This window comes from Calypte anna, chromosome 3 (assembly GCF_003957555.1).
Source record: "Calypte anna isolate BGI_N300 chromosome 3, bCalAnn1_v1.p, whole genome shotgun sequence".
In the NCBI taxonomy this organism is placed as follows: domain Eukaryota; kingdom Metazoa; phylum Chordata; class Aves; order Apodiformes; family Trochilidae; genus Calypte; species Calypte anna.
Window position 1 is genome coordinate 105864107 of NC_044246.1, and position 18689 is coordinate 105882795.

General features: G+C 38.5%; 1 protein-coding gene across 4 annotated transcripts in view; it reads right to left on the reverse strand.

The window, feature by feature from the left end:
• The window catches only part of LDAH (lipid droplet associated hydrolase), a 104561-nt gene that overhangs the window by 77004 nt on the left and 8868 nt on the right, over positions 1-18689 (reverse strand). For all 4 annotated transcript variants that reach the window (XM_030447928.1, XM_030447924.1, XM_030447925.1 and 1 more), the window contains exon 2: positions 13696-13854. In XM_030447928.1, coding sequence (XP_030303788.1) covers positions 13696-13854 — 159 coding nt within the window. The remainder of the gene's footprint in view (positions 1-13695; positions 13855-18689) is intronic.

Consider the following 18689-nt stretch of genomic DNA (forward strand, 5'->3'; position numbering starts at 1 on the left):
TCAAAAGAAGTTGAAACTGAAACAAAAAATGAAAATAATTCTTAGCACTTATGGAAGGGATTTCTAAATTGAAAAAGAATTATTTAAGTAGCCTATAGTAAATGCCAAGAGTGGTCAGAAGTGAAGTAGAAGAAATGTATGTGCAGCTAAATCATCCCATACAGCAAAGAGGTTTCTTGCACTTTGTTTTGAAACAATTTTTTTGGTTCTTGCACCATCCTGTGAGATGTTCCCCAGTGTCTTCAGTGATGTGTCCAGAACTCTGACCATCCATGGGAGCAGAAGCTGGCATTCAGCTGTGGTGCTTCATGCACTTCCCTGTCTGCTCTGGGACCTCAGCAGGACCATAAAGAATAAAAGCAGCTACATGAATATAACCCACAGCCAACAGTGGGTTTACAGAGGACTTTGAGGAACTGGAAAATAAGCCAGCAATTACCATGAGTTTTGTTTTAGAAATAATCCACAGTTTCAGAATGAAGTAGGTATGGCACAGGATTTACATTATAAACTCTTGCAACAAAACCAAATACAGAGGGGTTTGATTTGGTTTGTTCATTGTCTTGGATTTCTGTGTGTTTTGTTTTGGCTTGGTTTTTTTAAATGAGCATAAATCAAAATAGAAATCTAGGGGTGAACAGCAGGACCACACAAAAAATCTTTCTTGTGGCAACAATTCTCACTGCTTCTTCACAGAGCTGCCAAAGCTCCCACCTCCAGTTTGAAGAGCCTGAATGACAAGTTCCTTGCTTAAGGAAACTTAATGTGCCTTTGGCATCTGACCAGCCACCATGGAAGAAGATGCAACTTCCCTGTGTTAATGAATGGAAACCAGCCCATGCAGATGTCAGAAGGATTTGAAGCAAGTAAAAGGATTGGAGCAAGTAAAAAACACAATTATGTTCCCACACTTGGGGGAAAATCAGCAGAAACTAGCATTGTAGCAATGATCAGGCCTTAAAAGGAAAGACACAGGTTTCTTTAACATAAAGGCTCAAAGGATTTCAAATAAAACATGTCAAACAAGAGGAACAATCACCCTAGAGTCACCTCAGTTCAGCTTTCACCTGTTTGCCTATCTAAGGTTCTGGCATTCTTCGAGCTGTAGTCCACTTGTAGTCCATACACTAGGAGAGCAGCATCAGCCAAAACCCAAATAATTAGGACTTTTTGCAGAAACACACGTAAAAACTCTACTTGATCCTCTCTAACTCCAGAATCATGAATTTGGTTGGAAAGTACCTTAATACAGCTGCTTGGGTTGTGAAATAGTGAATCTCATAAGGATTCAGCCAGTTGCCAGTAACACAGCTTATTAGAGGGGCTTTTTAAGAACATTTCATATTTTTTCCCTATATATATATATATACACACACACACAAACAGATTTTAGCTTCATACAGCTATAAAACTCACATACAGGCTTTTATGATACACATTCTTATACATTTTTCAGAGCAAGTAAGCTTGCTGACTGTTATCTAACACTGTTCCACCTTTAGGACAAATGTAGGATCATTTACCTCTACAGAAACCCCATCCACAGACTGATAAACCTAAACTAACCTAACACAGTTAGTTTTGCTAAAGTGACAATTGTACCTGAAGCCTGAGAATAAAAATTCCTAGCTAGAAACTGTGACAGGACAGCACATACCTCTCTTCTGATACTAATGATTAAGAGCATCTCTCCAGGGACACAAGAAAAAAAGTCTGAAATCCTGATTTTGCCCATTGCAAACCTGCTGGACTTTGTGATTAAGTGATACTGCAAGGGTTAGAAAGTCCAGAGAAGTATTTCAAGTTTTCACCTCTCATGTCTCAACCAAGTAAGGCAGGTATATAAAGACAAAAGAGTTTTAATTTTAATATACCTGCAAACATATGGTTCTTGGAATGGAGTTAATATTGAAATATAAAATTGAAAAAAAACCTGAGTTGATAACAGATTAGTGAATTTTTCACTAGTTTTTTTTTTTTTTTAAAAGCAGGGTTTTCTAGCACTTAAAAATAAATAATTTTTGTTGTTTTCTCTACAGCAAATAAAAAATTAACAAATCTATTTGGGTCTCCTTGTTACACATCTACATATACAGTCTCTTAAGTACCTGCTTATCCAGATGAAAATGGATTTAACTACTTGTAACACCCTAGATGTGGCTGATCTCTCTGATCCAATCTGTACTACAACCAATGCTGGCAGAGAAACTGCAGTGAGCTCTGAGCTTGGTTTAGGTTCCCAAAAGCAATTTTTCTGTCAGATCAAGGACAGAAGCTGAACTGGACCAGCCACAAACAAACCTTGTGAAAGAATGAGGAAAACAAAGGAAGTGTGTAGAAGGGGAACATAAGACTTGGTGTCAAATGGGTCACAAAAGCCTCTGAAACACATTTGAACAACAACCCTAATGAGACAACATCAGCATGAAAAAGATGAAGACAGGAAAAATAAACAATTCAAAATAAAGATAACCACAAAATATTTGTTTTCTGCAGACAAACAGCTCTGAACACTTGATCACTTTTTAATTATATGCAAGGAAGAAGTAAACAATACATTCAAAAAGCACCAGAAAGATAATTTTCAAAACTGTAGCAGATTTCTCTATGCTGTATCATTGGTCAGTTACACAAAAGAAAAGCATGGGTTTGTGGGCTTTGGAGTTATTCAATTTTGGGGTTTTTTTTAAGATAGTTCTTAGTTTAAAAAGACAGTGGAAAAAAAGAGCAGTGGGAAAGATTAAGACAGTTTCTGAAAAAAGAATGAAAATTTGTTTTTGCAATTTACCATGTAACAGAACTGTCATGGAAATCTAATATTTGAAATGAACAGTCTCAGGTGGTTTTGCAAAGTAATTTTGCATTTGTTATCAGTCCCCAAAAAAAGAAGACAAAAGAGTAAACCAGTCTTTATATGGGTAAACCATGATTTACCAATTCACAACCCTAGGAAAAATCCTTTGCATTGACAACACTATTGAATCTCTGGTTGAAATAAAAGGCCTTGCAGTTAGGATATTAGCACTAAGCCTGAGCAGATGCTCTATGAAGATTTCAATCCAAACCCTTCATTCAGGCAAACATTTACCTCATTCATAAGTCACTTCACAAACACAAATATTTAGTCATTTAAGACCTATTGTGAAGAGCTTCTGCCTCTTAAGGCTGACATAACAAACAGAAAAAGCCTAAAACTTTAAGGTGGGAGGCAGTATGTAAGTTACCATACATTTATGGTATGGTCCTTATTGGAGTTTTTAAATCCATTAAGAATGGACTGTTTTCAAAAACTGAAATCAGGACAATGATTAAAATCTTACATCATGCCTGTAACAGGAAAACAAGAGCAAGAGGAATGAATTACTGAATTTTTGTCTGCTGTTTTCCATAGATGTTTAACACAATGGGTCAAATTTGATACCAATACAGCTTCAGTGATTCATAGGAATTACTATCGGGACAGAAATGAAGCCATGTGTTAACTAGAATCTGAAAGGAGACTGCATCTGGAGTACTGCATTCAGTTTTGTCCCCATTCCACAAAAAGGATGCAGACAAGCTGGAGAGGGTCCAGAAAAGAGCCATGAGGATGATCAGAGGTCTGAAGCACCTGTGGTATGAGGAGAGACTGAGAAAACTGGGTCTGTTCAGCCTTGAGAAGAGAAGGCTTAGGGGAGACCTTACTACAATGTTCCAGTACTTAAAGGGAGGGCTATAGAGAAGATGGAGACTCTATTTGCAAGGAGTCATGTGGACAAGGCAAGGGGCAATGAGCACAGATAGCTCCTGGAGAGATTCTGACTGAACACAAGAGGTAAATTTTTCACTCTGAGGACAGTCAGACATTGGGATGGTCTCCCAGGAGAAGTTGTGGATTCCCCCACTTTGGAAAGTTTTAAGTCTCAGCTCAACTGGGTGCTGAGAGATATCATATAAACAGTAATATTAGAAGGGTGGGACCAGATGATTCTTGAGGCCCCTTCCAACCTGAAATGATTTACTTTTTATTATTTTCAGAGCTAACCAGGTCAAAATATTTTATATCAAGGCAAATGCATATCAGGTCAGGTGAAGCATGTTACACACTGGTGCTGTAGCTTCTAGGATTTTCATTGCATTATTTGTATACAATGCACAGGATTTTCCTCACAACTAGGTCCTTCAGTAGGTATTTCTTCATCCTTTCCAGAAAAAAACCAATATTTTTTAAATGGAAAAAACCCAACCAAAACAGCCTAGAAAACAACTTTTCCATAATTCTGGCCAAGTCAACTCTGTGTGCTGCAGGAGACGGATCACTTCCTCTCCTGATTATGCTGCACACGAGCAGGCAGGAAGGATCCATTCTGAAAGTGACGCCTCATTAGCAGGGAGAGGACACCAAGAGAAGGCTGCAGCTTGAGAAATTTCAGCTAAGTCACATCTGCCACCCAGATTTAGTGGAGAGAAACACTGTCAAGCACAGTTGGATGTTCAACCATCCTGTCATTACTCTGCCTCCTCAAACTTAACAAGCTCTAATGTGCCAAGTCCTCATCAGAGGTACTTCTGGAGCACTGGGAAATTCAACAAAAGTGGCACATTTCAACCCTAGATCTGACATCCAGGCTCCTCTTTGCATGCAGAAGTTTTTATTTTTAATGAAATATTTTTTTCTTTTCGGAAACACTGAAAGCTGGTGGGCTGACCCAATAAACAAAACACAAATGTCAGCATATTTTAAAATATTAGTCACAAACAAGAATCTCATAATTAGTATGAATAACAGAGAGCAGCATGTTAAGAATTGAATTTATAATATATAATATGGGATACAACGTACGCCTTTTCTTCTCTAGCAGCATGTATGTCTTCTAGCCAAACTTTTATTTTTTAAGAATTTTGAGTCACCCAATTTTTTCTGTGAAGTAGGGAAGACTGATGTATTTAAAGCTTTATGGAGGTTAAAAATAGAAGTGAAATAGCTGTAAACACATCAATGTTATCCCCTGAATAATATTCTCAGGAAGTCAAACTATTTAGCTCAGTGAAATAAAGACGAGAGCCCAGAAAGAACCTTGGTCCCAGTCAAGACAACAGATCCCATGGACAAGGCCCCAAGCACTTAACTGAGAGTTTTCATTACTGCCATTTTGTAACTGAGAAATAAGCAGACCAAATAACCTATGCATGAAAATTAAAGCATTACTAACCACTAGAACTCCACCAGTTAACAGTACCTTATATGCATTGTCATCTGAGAAAACACATGGTCAGCTGAAAATAAGACTAGTCTCATAATTAACGCACATACATTCAAGCTAGAGGTAAAGAAGTGGCTAGAAAGGTTGGAAGTGGTTTTGGAAGTATCAGAAAAATAGGTTTGGGTTTTTATTTAATGTGCTATTGCTGCTGTTCAGCTGCAAATTTAAAAAACATGGTTGTGAACATGCATAGTCAATGCATGCATGTGAATCAGAGTGTGTTCTGCTGTGTTTCTCTCACTGAAATTGAAAGCTGTGCTCTTACTAACTGGTCTGCTGATAAGAGCACCTGTCATTGTCACCAAAGGGAAGGGGAAAATCTTACCTTGCTCTGCATAAACCTTTGTACCTGGATACCTGCACTACACAAACTTTGAACTCAACAGTCCAGTCTGTTTTCACTGATTGCTTTTGCATCATGTACACCAGCTGCTGGAGAGCAGGAAAACTTCTTTCCCACTGTCAAATTTTTTTAATCTGGAAAAAAAACCCAAACCAAAACCAACCAACCAAACAAAACAACAAACAACAACAAAAACCCACCACCTAAATTAAAAGGAACAAGTTCCCCATCTCAAAATCAGAGAACTCAGGAGTAAATGCAAAGAGTTGGCAGCTTCATCTGGATCTACAGAGCAAACAAAAGCAGAACCCACAAAGGAGAGGCATTCTCAGCCAATAAGCACCTGGTCTAACTGCTGGGGTACCAACTCCTCCCAGAAAAGTCTCAAGACCATGCCTGTGATCTCACATATATGTGCTGCATATTGTAGCTTGACACCACAATTAAACAACAAAGTTCTGCAGCAAGTCCAGCTGAAGGAACTCCCACCTTCTCCCTTCACTGTCATTCCCACCCTCCTACCATGGCTCCCCAGCCTCTGAATTACACATAACTCTGTGGCACCAAGCTGTGAACCCAAACAAGGAACTGTTCCAGCTTAAAAAATACTCCATAAATAAATATATGTATTTATTTAATTCACAGCATGATCTCTCAAACTATTGTTCTGGCATAACCAAGGGGAGGAGTGGTACAGTGTTGTGGGAACAGCAATACCTTATGCCAGCATTGTCCAAAACCATTTTGGATTGTGAAATAATGGCCTTAGGAAGTTTATTAAGTGCTTCAGGCACTAAGCTCTTAGATTTCCAGTGCCTGATGGGTCTTTAGTACAAACAGTTTCTAACTTTCACACTACTTAACATTCAGCAATAGTTGACAATTCTAAAAACCACCTGCAGGGAAGAGCTCTATGAATAGCCCAGAGCTCTATGAAATGCCACCAAGTCTTGTTATGGGCTGCCCAAATCCAAACAGAGGTTCAATTATTTAAGTCTCACCTGTTAATAAAGCAGGAACTAGTAGAGATGTTGTGGGAATATTATGCTTACATGAAATTAATCACATAGGTCATAACACAGAGAGGTGGGATACAAGGAAAGATAATCCAGAAAATTGTAGAAGCGCCAACTAGCTTTTCCAGAGCCAGCCTGAGGAGTAAAACAGCAGGCAAGTAAGAGCAACCACTTGATGCTTTGAGTGTTAAGTCCAATGCTGCAGTTGTGCAAGAAATGCCATGATAAAAGAGCATTGTATTTCTCTTTCTCTCTCCATGAAAGGACTGCAGATTCACTGCCATTCTCTCCTGGCTAACTCACAGTCAGGTATCATGTTCTACAGTGAATATTTTGCTCAAGTATAACATACTTCAGGACTAAATTTAATTTCAAGCACTCCAAATACCACAGAACAGAAGAAAGCCACTGCTCAGCTAGTATGCAAAAGATGAACATTTATTAAATAAGAAAATAGAGCATCTGTGAACACACAGAGAGGGGAAACTGCTCAGCTGTTTGGATATAAGCATCTACTTCAGTACAGAATTTTAGATGCCGAATTAAGACTTCAAGACTTCTCTCCTTCATTGCTTCACCTGAAGATGGACAAGAGTATCATGGCTCTACTTCAAGAGATAAGGTCAAAATAAGTACAGGCAAAAGAACCCATGCAACTTCCTGTATCTTATACTAGTAAAAGTATGTGAAGATAAACGCAGAAAACAGTGTTAATATAATGGAAAATATACATCCACACAGAAAACAGATTTTCAGCCTGAGCACATAAAAAACATGTGATCCAGGACTGAGCAAAGTGCAAGTTATTGTGTAAACAGAAGTCCTGTGTAGCTTATTTCAACATTAGGACTTTAATCTAAAAAATTCTCATTGCATCTAAAAGCGTTACTTAATTCAAACCACCAAAATCCAAGTTAAATGAATGATCTGAAGTACTTAAATGTGATTATTCTCCTTACAAGCTCTTTGGGTATTTACCACTGCACAATCAGAGGATGTTATACATCTTCGTGAAAGGATTTCACAAAATCATTGAGACTGGAGCTGCCCATGGTGTTGGTCAATGATTTAAACATTCCAGGAGAGGAAGTAGATTTTTTTCTCACTTTGGGCAGCTGTGTTTTTATTGCTAATTCGTTTACTCAGTGTTAGCTGACTGTTGCATATGTGAACAAAGAAGGTGTGTTTGGTGGTTTGGTACACAATTTGTGAGGGTGAATGGTCATCTATTGAAAAGCAACCCAATGGAATGGCTGAGAAGTCCCAGTACTCCAATCCTTATACTCTACATATGTTCTAAATGGACTTCCTTTGTTTCAGTTTTCCTAATGCAAGTAAAAGACATTTTTATGATCCTCAACAACCTACCTAACCAGTTAATCACTGTCACAGGAATGGTATTTTAAAACTACTAATTTTTTGTAATACACCTATAGCACAGAAACAGTCAGTGCTTACCCCTGCATTCAGGTGGCAGACTGAAGCCTGCTGGTGCATGGTGTAGCTGGCAGCCAGAGCAAGAAGCTTTCAAAAAAAAAAAGTTGGTTTTTTTTTTCCTAATCTTTAAAACAGCTCCCTCTTCTGGCCTACTTTTTCCATACTATATTTTGAGTACCTTACTCCACTCCTTACCATTTTCTAATTCTAGTTTGTTTCTAACACTCAACAGACCCAATTTCAGTGTTAAGACATTTACTATGCAGTATGGCTGTGAAGTCAAGGAGAGGGTAACTTAAATTACAGCTCTTGAAAGAGTGGGCAATTCTAATTAAGTCTTTATCTAAGATTATCCCCATATTTATCTTTACTACCTTTAGAGGGTACCCCAAAAATCAATCCAGATTAGAATCCACAGCTGGACAAGGAGCCTGGATGGCCAGTCCTTAGATCATATTTGCAGGATCACTGAAGTCCAAAGGGATCACCTGAGACCTCCTATGCCACCTATGCTCACACTGAGTCATCCTGAAATTTCAAGATAACAACAAACAAAAAACCCATATGACAGCTCTCATGATCAGGCTGACAGTGACAGCTCTGCAAAGGTAAAAGATGAGGTGAGGCTGGACAGACCATTTTTTTCCTACTGTTGATACCCTGTCAGTTAAAAAAAAAAACAACAAAACCCAACAGCAAAGCAATAAACTCAAGAAAAAACAACACACACAAACAAAAAGCCAAACAAACCACAACACCAGAAAGAGGAAAAAAGCAGCTTTTACTTCCTACTGCATTCAGATGGAACAGGTTCTCAACTATATTCATATAACCATTGCAAATGGTAAACAATGCAAATGTGCCTTGGAGGGGGAGACACCAGCTTCTGGCTGAAAAAATAGTGGCTAGGAGGATGGAAGGACTTTCCTTGAGTGACTTACAGGTCTCTACTCCAAAATCAGGTTTTGCTTTACATAAATATTCTGATCTAGCTTCCTTTTTTGGTTTGATCACACATTAAGTACCAAGAATCACATACAGGATTTTGGATTACATTCTGGACTGTGTTGCCAGAAGCTACATAATGCAAGCTATCTGTTGGTACTATGAGTCCTTACTTGATCCAATGCAGTTCTTGCAGAGGAATGGTAATAACAAAGGTTATGTACCAACTAGCACATTTGACCATATCAGTGTTGTTAAATCAAAGCACAAGTTAAAGTGAACTGGCATAAACATGTTTTACTTTTACATAGATTTTAGAACAAGAAAATAGATTCTTTTACTATTAAACAAACACCTTGGTCTTGGTGGGGACACAACGGTTCTGAAGAAACACACATTACAGTGACTGCTGAGCAGAGTAAATGACCTTCAACTTAAAAAAAAAAGGCTGGTTCAGTGGGAGCCAAAAAAACACAACACAAAGCATCAAACCATCAGGCATATACAGTTTTGGTGCAAAGTACTGTTTTTTAAATATATATATAGTGATACTTAACTTTTCTTAGGCAACTGTTGAGGTGACAACTCTTAATGATCAAAACAGATTTCCCTCAACTGCAGTCAAAAATAGATCTTCAAAGACTTCAAAGCTAACAAGAAGTCTCACTTCCAGGGAGAATACATTAAAGACTTCTCATAATCTATTTCTACTGCTGTAAAATATTTAAGAGGTCTAGAAGTGGCAACAGTCTTGTCTAGGTGAAGATCAGAATCCAAGCTCTCACTTTCTGGTTCTGCAGGAAACCATAAGCAACTCTTGACTCCAAGGATCAACTCAGGAGATTAAATCTTAATACTTTAAAGAAAATTGTCTGGTTAAGTCCTCATAGGCCTTAAACATCACTAAGTTACTGAATGAGCTGGTAAAACAGTAAGGTGATCCAATAACCCATTAGCAATCCAACTGCAACCAGGCAGATCAAGAAACATGGCAAGCAAAGGGAGTACTCTGCATGCATGCCAAAGATCAAAATTTTTTCTGTATATGAAGGAACAAAACTTATGTGGCATGCTTTGCCACAATAAATATTATTTATACTATACATTATCAACAGAGAACTAGGCTTCCCAAGTACAAAACTGCACATAAAATTGCCTTGTTTACAACAACTGGAACAAAAACTATGAAGCCTGAAATTAAATGTATTGCAATGAACTGCTGCAAAGAAACACAAGAAAAACCTGATGAACAGCAAACTTTGTGCTGAACAGCACAGTGGTTTAAAAAAGCTGTTACAAAGTTAAATGTTTATTTCCAAAGTTAAATGTTTCATAAATACACAGACACAAGTAGACAGATGCCCTTAAAAAGTAAAAAAGTATTCCATTACACTTTGTGGATCTTGGTTTTCAATGAACCCAAGAAATGTTAAATATTGCTGTAGTAGATTTTATACTTCACTGCTAATTTTACAGTAAACACTGCAAAAGGGAAAACAGACTTTTTTGACACAGGAGAAAAAAACCCAATTCCTGACCTTTCCATAATGCCTGCATTTCCAGAACACTACAGACCCGGTCCTTCAACTGTCCATATTTAATTTTACTCTCATGAATATGTCTCATTAATTTTAATAGAAAAGAATTAAAATTCATGACAGTAAACATGTCTACGCATATATTCTGTACTGAGGAAAAATTAGGCTTTTTACATAGTAATTACTTCAGTAAACAAATTATTACTCCTTGCTTACACAAGGAAAGATATTTGGAACAAAGAAGTGCACGTTAAACATTTCAACTAATACAGCAAAAGTTATTAAAATTATAAGTTTCACACTGCCATTAATAAAAATGTTAGCTCTTTTTAATTAAATGAGACTGAACTCTACTGCAGGTTCTGGATTCCAGCTGCTGAAGTGATCTGTCAGTCCTCAACGTGACCTATCAGCCCACAGTCATCTATCAGTCCTCAAAAGGCAGAATCCTTCCTTACTAAAAGTTGGTGGGAATTTTGCTGTTTATTTCAGAGCAGAACAATGTTTTGGCATCAGCTTCCTCCCTGTTCCCCCGTTTTAAAAAAAAAAACAAAAAACCAACCAACCAAACAAAATCCACAAAACCCACCAACCTACACAGGAATTATTCTAAAATCTCTTGCCTTAATTTGATTCCAGGAGAATCTGAGAATTCTAGTGTTTTTCTCTTCTATGCCCATCCCCAATACCATTTTGTTGATTATACATAAACAAAAACATATGCATGGATTTCATTAAGACTAGAAAGTATGTAGCAGAGAAACTTAATATTCAGAACAATGTATCACACACAGTAGGACTAACCACATTTGGTTCTGATCACTGAACCATGCACTCTCTCCTTTTTGCATGAGAGTTGCCCTTGTCTCTTGTTGCTTGACCTGCACCAAGCTCTCCTTTTTGCTCCTCTTTATTTCATTCCATCAAGAATCTCAAGTAGGGATACATGCCTCTTGAGTGTGAAAATTGCTGGACTCCAGAATGGCTCCACAGTTCATAGTCATGAAGTTACAAAAGCATAAGGGGAATGTTATCTAATCCTAACTGTTTAGGTACACTGACACGTTGCCAGGTGACCCAAATATCTGGATTTCTCCTACAGCTGTGTTTTTTGTGTTGGCAGACAGAATTTCCCTTGAAGGCTAAAAATGAGGCATACACCAGTAGGAAGAAAACATCCAAGTTATGTGGAGCAGAACTCCACTGTTACACCAGGTCATAGTCAGCTCCCTGCCAGCCACTGCAAGGATCTTGGGTAACCTGATTCACTGCTGAATTAGGGTATCTAATTGAAAATAGTGCTATTGTAGTCGCTGTGTTTTTTAATTTTTTTCCCAGTGAGAGAACTTCCAGCTCATTACCAATATAATTCTGAATTAAGAGCTAATGATAAAATAGCTGCTTGCAAAAGCTTGCAGACCATGGCAGAAGCACTCTGAATATTTCACTGGTATCTTCTGGATAGCTATCCAGTTAATGTAAGATGCTGTTAAGGAGTCTCCACAGAAATGTTTTGCAGGAAATGGGCTCCGTGAAGTCCAGCCACTGGACAGCATGAATACAGAACCCATAAAGTCTGTGATCTGGTATGTTTTGAACAGGTTTCCTATGTAACTTGCAGAGGTACCTTGACTTGAATGCTAATGTTTGATGTCTATGCTCTTCCCCTACAAGTCTTCCTGTAGATACACATTAACTTTACAGATTTACCCTAGTTGCAGGCTCTACCATCAACTCAAGCACAAGGGTATCACAACTTCAAGACAGATTAAAGTTCCAGAACTTGCATGAAAAACACTTAACTTGGCTGTTCATTTAAGTCTTCCAGAAATACATTAATTGCAAGAAAGCATCAATGGAAAAGTATCAAATCAGGCTTCTACTGTTTGAAAACTGTTTAACAATTTGCTTCCAAAGTCTTTTACTAAAAAGCTACACTATACAGTATCTGGCTTTAAAAGTTTTCCCCACAAAACAGTAGCAAGATGTAATCATAGGAGGTTTATTTCCTCTTTTTAGCTCAGGAAAGAATTTAAACTTCCCTGTCACTGGATTAAAAGTTACACTTTTACTCACCTCCAGAAGGCAAGGGCATAAAAACATCATGTTTAAAGAAATAAAATAACCCATGGGGCTTCCAAAAAAAAAAAAAAAAAAAAAAAAAAAAAAAAGAGAGAGAGAGGAACTTGGGATCTTTCACCATTAAGTAACAGAAACATTGGGCCAAAAATCTGGATGATCAGAAGTCATTACTCATATTGCTAATTTTGGGCAAGTAACAATAGCATCCAAAACATTCAAATAAACTATAGGAGTATTAGAAACCTGCAAAGTCAAAAAGTAGTGGAAGTGTCACAATATCTGTACTTAAGCAGGCTCAGGCTCTACTTTTGCTAATGGAACAGAAGTTCCACAGTTCACTGGCAGAGTTCAATAAACTTAGAACTTCTCCATATATTTTAAAACATGTTAAATGAAAGTTTGGAGCTGTCATGTTAAGATGACAAGATTTAGATGTAACTCAGAACCATTTGATGGTCAATGAGTTCAGAAGGTCATAAAAATTAATGTGGAAATTTAAGTTAAAAACCATTTGCTATGAAAACAAACTAACAAACCCAGCTTTAAAAATTAATTGTATCTAGAATTTTCCCTCAAATATTGTAACTTTAATCTTTCAGTTGGCACTCAGTTGCCATAGTAGTACCACTTCATTTTCTCCATCCCTGGAGATATTTAAAAAGAGACTGGATGTGGCACTCAGTGCCATAGTCTAGCAACCGCAACGGTGGTAAAAGGGTTGGACTCGATGATCTCTGAGGTCCCTTCCAACCCAGCCAATTCTATGATTCTATGATTCATTGTGCAAGAAATAAATGGAAAAAGAGCAAGGGGGAAAAAAAAGCAATGCTGCCAGCAAACCACCACTGAATAAATGAGACATTGTAAATTCTCTGTTTTACCTTAAAGCACCATTATGAATACCTGTAACAGCAGTAATCAAATATAACTAAGAAATGTCACCACTGCAACTATAGATCTTTGCACTATTGATTTTTGGCCATATGAACAAGTCAACTTCCACCACTTACCTAGCAAGATCTTTGAAATTGAAAACACACTTTCCAACCATTCTAGCCTTAAAAAAAAAAAAAAAAAGTAAAGTGTCTTACCAGGAATAATCATGAATAAGAGTCTGGGTAGATTTTTAGTTTCGTCTTTTGAGAGGTCTTTCCAGGGCCCACACTTTAAGACATGGGTAGCAGCTCCACAACAGTAGATAAATTCTTCATGTAATGGAACTTGCTCTTCTGATGATGACTTCATGTTTGCTGTAAGACGGAAGTAGATACTGTCAGAACAGATCAGCAAATATGTACATAGTTGGCTCCTTGCTACTACACCTTCCTATTGACTAATTGCAAAAATCTCATCATTGTGCTCCCCAAACAGCTGTTTTCTCCAGTAAACAGAGGCTCAATTAATTATCTGATATTTGACTATGAACAACTCTTGAGATACTACTAAGACCTGTTTTCAGATTAAACCAATAATAAGCAAAAATACCTCTGGATCTCCTTTCCTCTTCATATTCTCCAAATATTTTTTCTCCAAAAGTATTTCCATTACAGGCAGCCATCTATGGCATAAACTGCCAGTGTTTTCCCTAGAAATATGTTAAGATGGTCTAGCAATTTCCAAACACATTTAATGGGCAGAGGTGTTTTGAGCTTGTAGAAGTCTCATCTCTGTAGAGAAATAAGATAAATCAGGTGCCTCGAATTGCCAGTGAGTGGGTGTGAGTCCACCTGTGCCTGATTAGGACAGGCCCCTATTGGGCATGAGCAAGACCAGGGGGCCAATAAAGGTGGGACACACACCCACAGAGGAGAGCTCAGCTCACTCTGGTGCGAGGCATGGAGAGGCCAGCAGCTCGTCGAGCCTCTGGAGCAAGAAAGGCTCTTCCCACTACACTTCTACCCTGGAAGCGCTGTGTGGTGGCTGGAGTCCTGGAAGAGACCAGCAGCTTGTCGAGCGTCAGGAGCAAGAATGGCTCCTCCCGCTACACATCTCTATCAGCTGGTAGAGGGCATAGTTTGTGCCACAGCTCTAAGAAAGCTAAGAAGACAGAACCACAAACTTGACTGGTTGGAGTTTTATGAGTAAGCACAAAGTAGTAAGAGCAGGAAAAACAGATGCAGCTCTGTAGGATATCAGGCTTTACTATGTACCATGCAATATTTTCTTCTTTTTCTCCAACCCTCATAAACTCTCTAAACAAATGTGGAAAATATTACAAGAAACTCAGATTCTGTCAACAGTCCTTAATCAAGTAGAACCTAGGCTACAATATGCAAGCATGGGCTTTGATTTACAGGGGAGGGCATTAGCACTAGATTAACACACCCTTCATGTAGATGCCTACCTGAAAGCAAACTCCTGTTACAGGATAGAAAGGTCAAGGCAACAGTACACAGATTGATCAGTGAACAACCAGGGGACCAGACAGACACCAGGTCATCCCCTAGTTAGCAAAACCTATAATGTGAATGTAGACATACCCTTGCAGTTACAAACCAACACATGTTTTAGGTGTCTTACTACTGATCTCAACTCCACCTACTATCACTGTTTCAGGTAAGAATATTTGCAAACAGAATTGTCCATAAGGAGTAGATTACTTCTGCTATATGACAAGGTCTCTTCATATTCATCTTTGATTCAAGTGACTCCAAAGTAAAATCCTGAAAGCACAACTAAGTCCCCTTTGCACACTTTGTTCTTCATATTGATGCAACTGTCCTAACAGCATACTCACTGCTATGAGTCCCATGGTATTATTTGGACTTGACAATATATTTGAAAGTTAACTTGGAAATAGTAAAATTTGTGATTTGTATCCAAAAACAGTGCTTAACCATAGAATTGTCACAAATTCAGCCTAGCACCACAAAATATAACCAGAGTAAGTCAACTGAAATTTGTCCTACAAACTATTCAGTACCAGGACAGGACAAACAGGCTGCTGTACCTATGTACAATGACGGGTGGAAGGGCTTAAAGCTACAAAAAGGCACCATCTTTTTATATGTTCAAGATGGAGTGTACAGGGAGCTATAAACCCAGTCAGCCTCATACCAGCTCTCAGAAAGCTATCAAAGAAAATCCCATTTGTACCCAGACACATGAAAGTAACTGGAAGCACACCCTGCAAGGATTTTGTGAGGGCACATATTCAAATAAGCTCATTGCTTTCTATGGTAAGATGAATGGCTCAGTGGATGGTAAGAGAATACTAGATGTGTAGCTTAACCTGATAAAGGCTTTCTACACTGTCTGCCCTAAGATTCTTATAGCTGAGTTCATGAGATCTGGAATAAAAAGACTTTAAGATGTTCTTGGGAAAAAAAGACAATGACCACAGTACCAAAAAATTCATTAACTCACCATCAATGCCTTTCAAGGGCCAATACTGGGCCAAGAGAGCTCAATGTCTTCATTGAATACCTGGACAATGGGTCAGTATGCACTCTCAGCAGGTACCAGATTGAGAAAGGGAAGAAGCCACACCAACTGGAACAGTGGAGGGCAGGGCTTCGATTCATATAGACCCTGACAGGCTGGAAAAACAGGAACCACATGAAATCCAAGGACAAATGGAAAGTCCTGCACCCAGAGTTCAGTAATGCAATGCAGTAAAGCACCACAGGTTGGTGGCTTGAAGGAATTGGCTTCACAAAAATCACACTAGTGGATAACAAGTTGAAAGTGAACCAGTAGTTCACTTCACCAGAGCGAAAGCCAAGTATATACAGGGCTGCATTAGCTGGAGCAGCCAGCAAGTGGAGGGGCAGAGTTATCTTCCTCTACTTGGCCTTGCAGAAACTGCATCTGGAGTCCTGTGTCCAGTCTTAGATTCCACAGCGCAAGCAAGACAACAACAAAGTAGAAAGTCAATGAGATTACATGGATGGTGAAGTATGTCCAAATGAGAGGGTCCAACAGTGAAAAGTCACATTGAAAAAATTCCAGTGACAAATAGTTTTTCACACATACACCATGAGGAATATTAAATAGCAGAGGAAGTCACTCAGTGAGGCTGTGGAATCCCCAGCCTTGGTGATATTCAGTGCTTGACTGGATAAATCTTTCAACAACCTGACCTACACTCTGTCCTTTTTGAGAAAGGGGCTGAACTACAGCTTAGGGCTGAACTACCTAAGTTGTATGAGTCAACTCATGAGACTGGACTAGATACACCTGAAGGGTACACATGCCAGAATATGAAGTTGATAAAATTCCTAGACTGCTGTTTCTCAGAGAATCACCATTAATCAGAAGAGATCTCAATGGCTGGGTTGGGGAAGAAGCAAAAAAAAAAATCCATGGAAAAAAAATTTAATCTAAAATCATTGCCATTTTTAATCAAGAAAGGTAAGGAGAAGCACTGAAGGCACTACAGGTTTATCTAGTTCAGCTGAGTCCTCTGAAAAATCATGGGAGCATGTATTCTTCTAATCACATAGAGGAAAAGATGCCTTCCAGTGGGAAATCATGCTCAAGCCATGCACCTGCCCTCCATGACAAAATACCTGGCTACAAGAATGAAAGAAAAAATGTAGCTGTAAGTCACTTTGCCTTTATTAAGACTTTTGGCACCATTTCCCAGTGCATTATCCTTACCATGCCAATACAATGCAGGCTGAATAAACTGACTTGCACAACTGGAAAAGTACCTGAACCAGCTTACAAGATAATCACCTACTGGCTGTCAAACAAGTTATCTTAGGTCAATACTGGAGCCCATAAAGCTCAAATTTTTCACCAGAAATCTGGATGATGACACAAAAAATACAAATAATGACAAATACAGCTGAAGCAGAGCTTCCTTAAGATGCTCAGCAGTGAAAAGCACAAAAATCTGTACCTGCAGCAGAAAACCATGCTTCAAAAGCAGCTCAGAAATAACTGGCTGAGTAGAAAGCTCTGCAGAAAAAGACAGGTTTGTCATGATGGATGCTAAACTCAAAGACACCAATGCACACTCACCACAGTAAGGCAAACTATGTTATCAGACTGAAATTTGAGAGACATGCCCAGTAGTTTAAGGGAAGTTACTTTTCCCTTCTATTCAACAGTAATGAGGACATACCTTCAATACTGAGCCCAGCTTTGTTCACCTCAACAGGTCAAGACATGGGGAACCCTGCAATGGGGTAGATTACTACACAGAACAGCTTAGGACACAATCTCTGAGAAAAAGCTTTACGAATTGTGCCTAAGGCTGCCAAGAAGAGGATAAGCTACAATTGAGTACCAGCCTGGAGCTATTTGAGAAAGACCTGCCAAGATAGCATTGAAAAACTCTTCTTCGTAACAGCAGATGTTAAAACAAGAGGCAACAGCCACAAGTTGAGTCTTGACAGTTTGAGATGTTGCATAAAATTCTTTGCTAGGAAGGTAAAGGAAGAGTGCTGGGAAGGCAGTGGAAGCTCTTTTGTTGGAGGTTTTTAAAACTCAGTAAGACAAAAGAGCACTTTTGGTCTGAACAGAAAGAAGGCATTAATTTTATCCAGTTTTCTATGACTCAGGAGTTTACAAATTCTTATGGCCCTAAAACACCAGAAAAAGATCATAGAATCATAGAATTGGCTGGGTTGGAAGGGACCTCAGAGATCATCAAGTCCAACCCTGGATCCACTACTGCTGCAGTTACCAGACCATGGCACTGAGTGCCACATCCAGTCTCTTTTTAAATATCTCTTTTAAATATCTCTCTTTTAAATATCTCTTTTTTAAATATTATAAGATAAAGGCTGTTGTACAAAATTGTATGCAATTTTTCTAGTACCTTAGCACATGTGGAGGGCTTCATGAATACAGTAGATGGCAATAACTAAATAACTAGGTCAAAGAAAAAGAATTGGAACTAGATCACCCCCAGAAAATAGATGTATTCCATAGATTAGCTGTACCCAAACTCTACCCAAACCTGTGACCTTATATGATTGAATTCAAAGTCTTAGTGCAAAAGAATAGCTGGAAAAATAGAAAGTGAGATACCCTCAGCAGACTGCTGTGCCAAGGCTCTAACAACTCTTGCACAATTATCCCCAGAAGAGAATCATCCAGACCTGACATAAGCTCCTGGATTTGCAGACTGGAA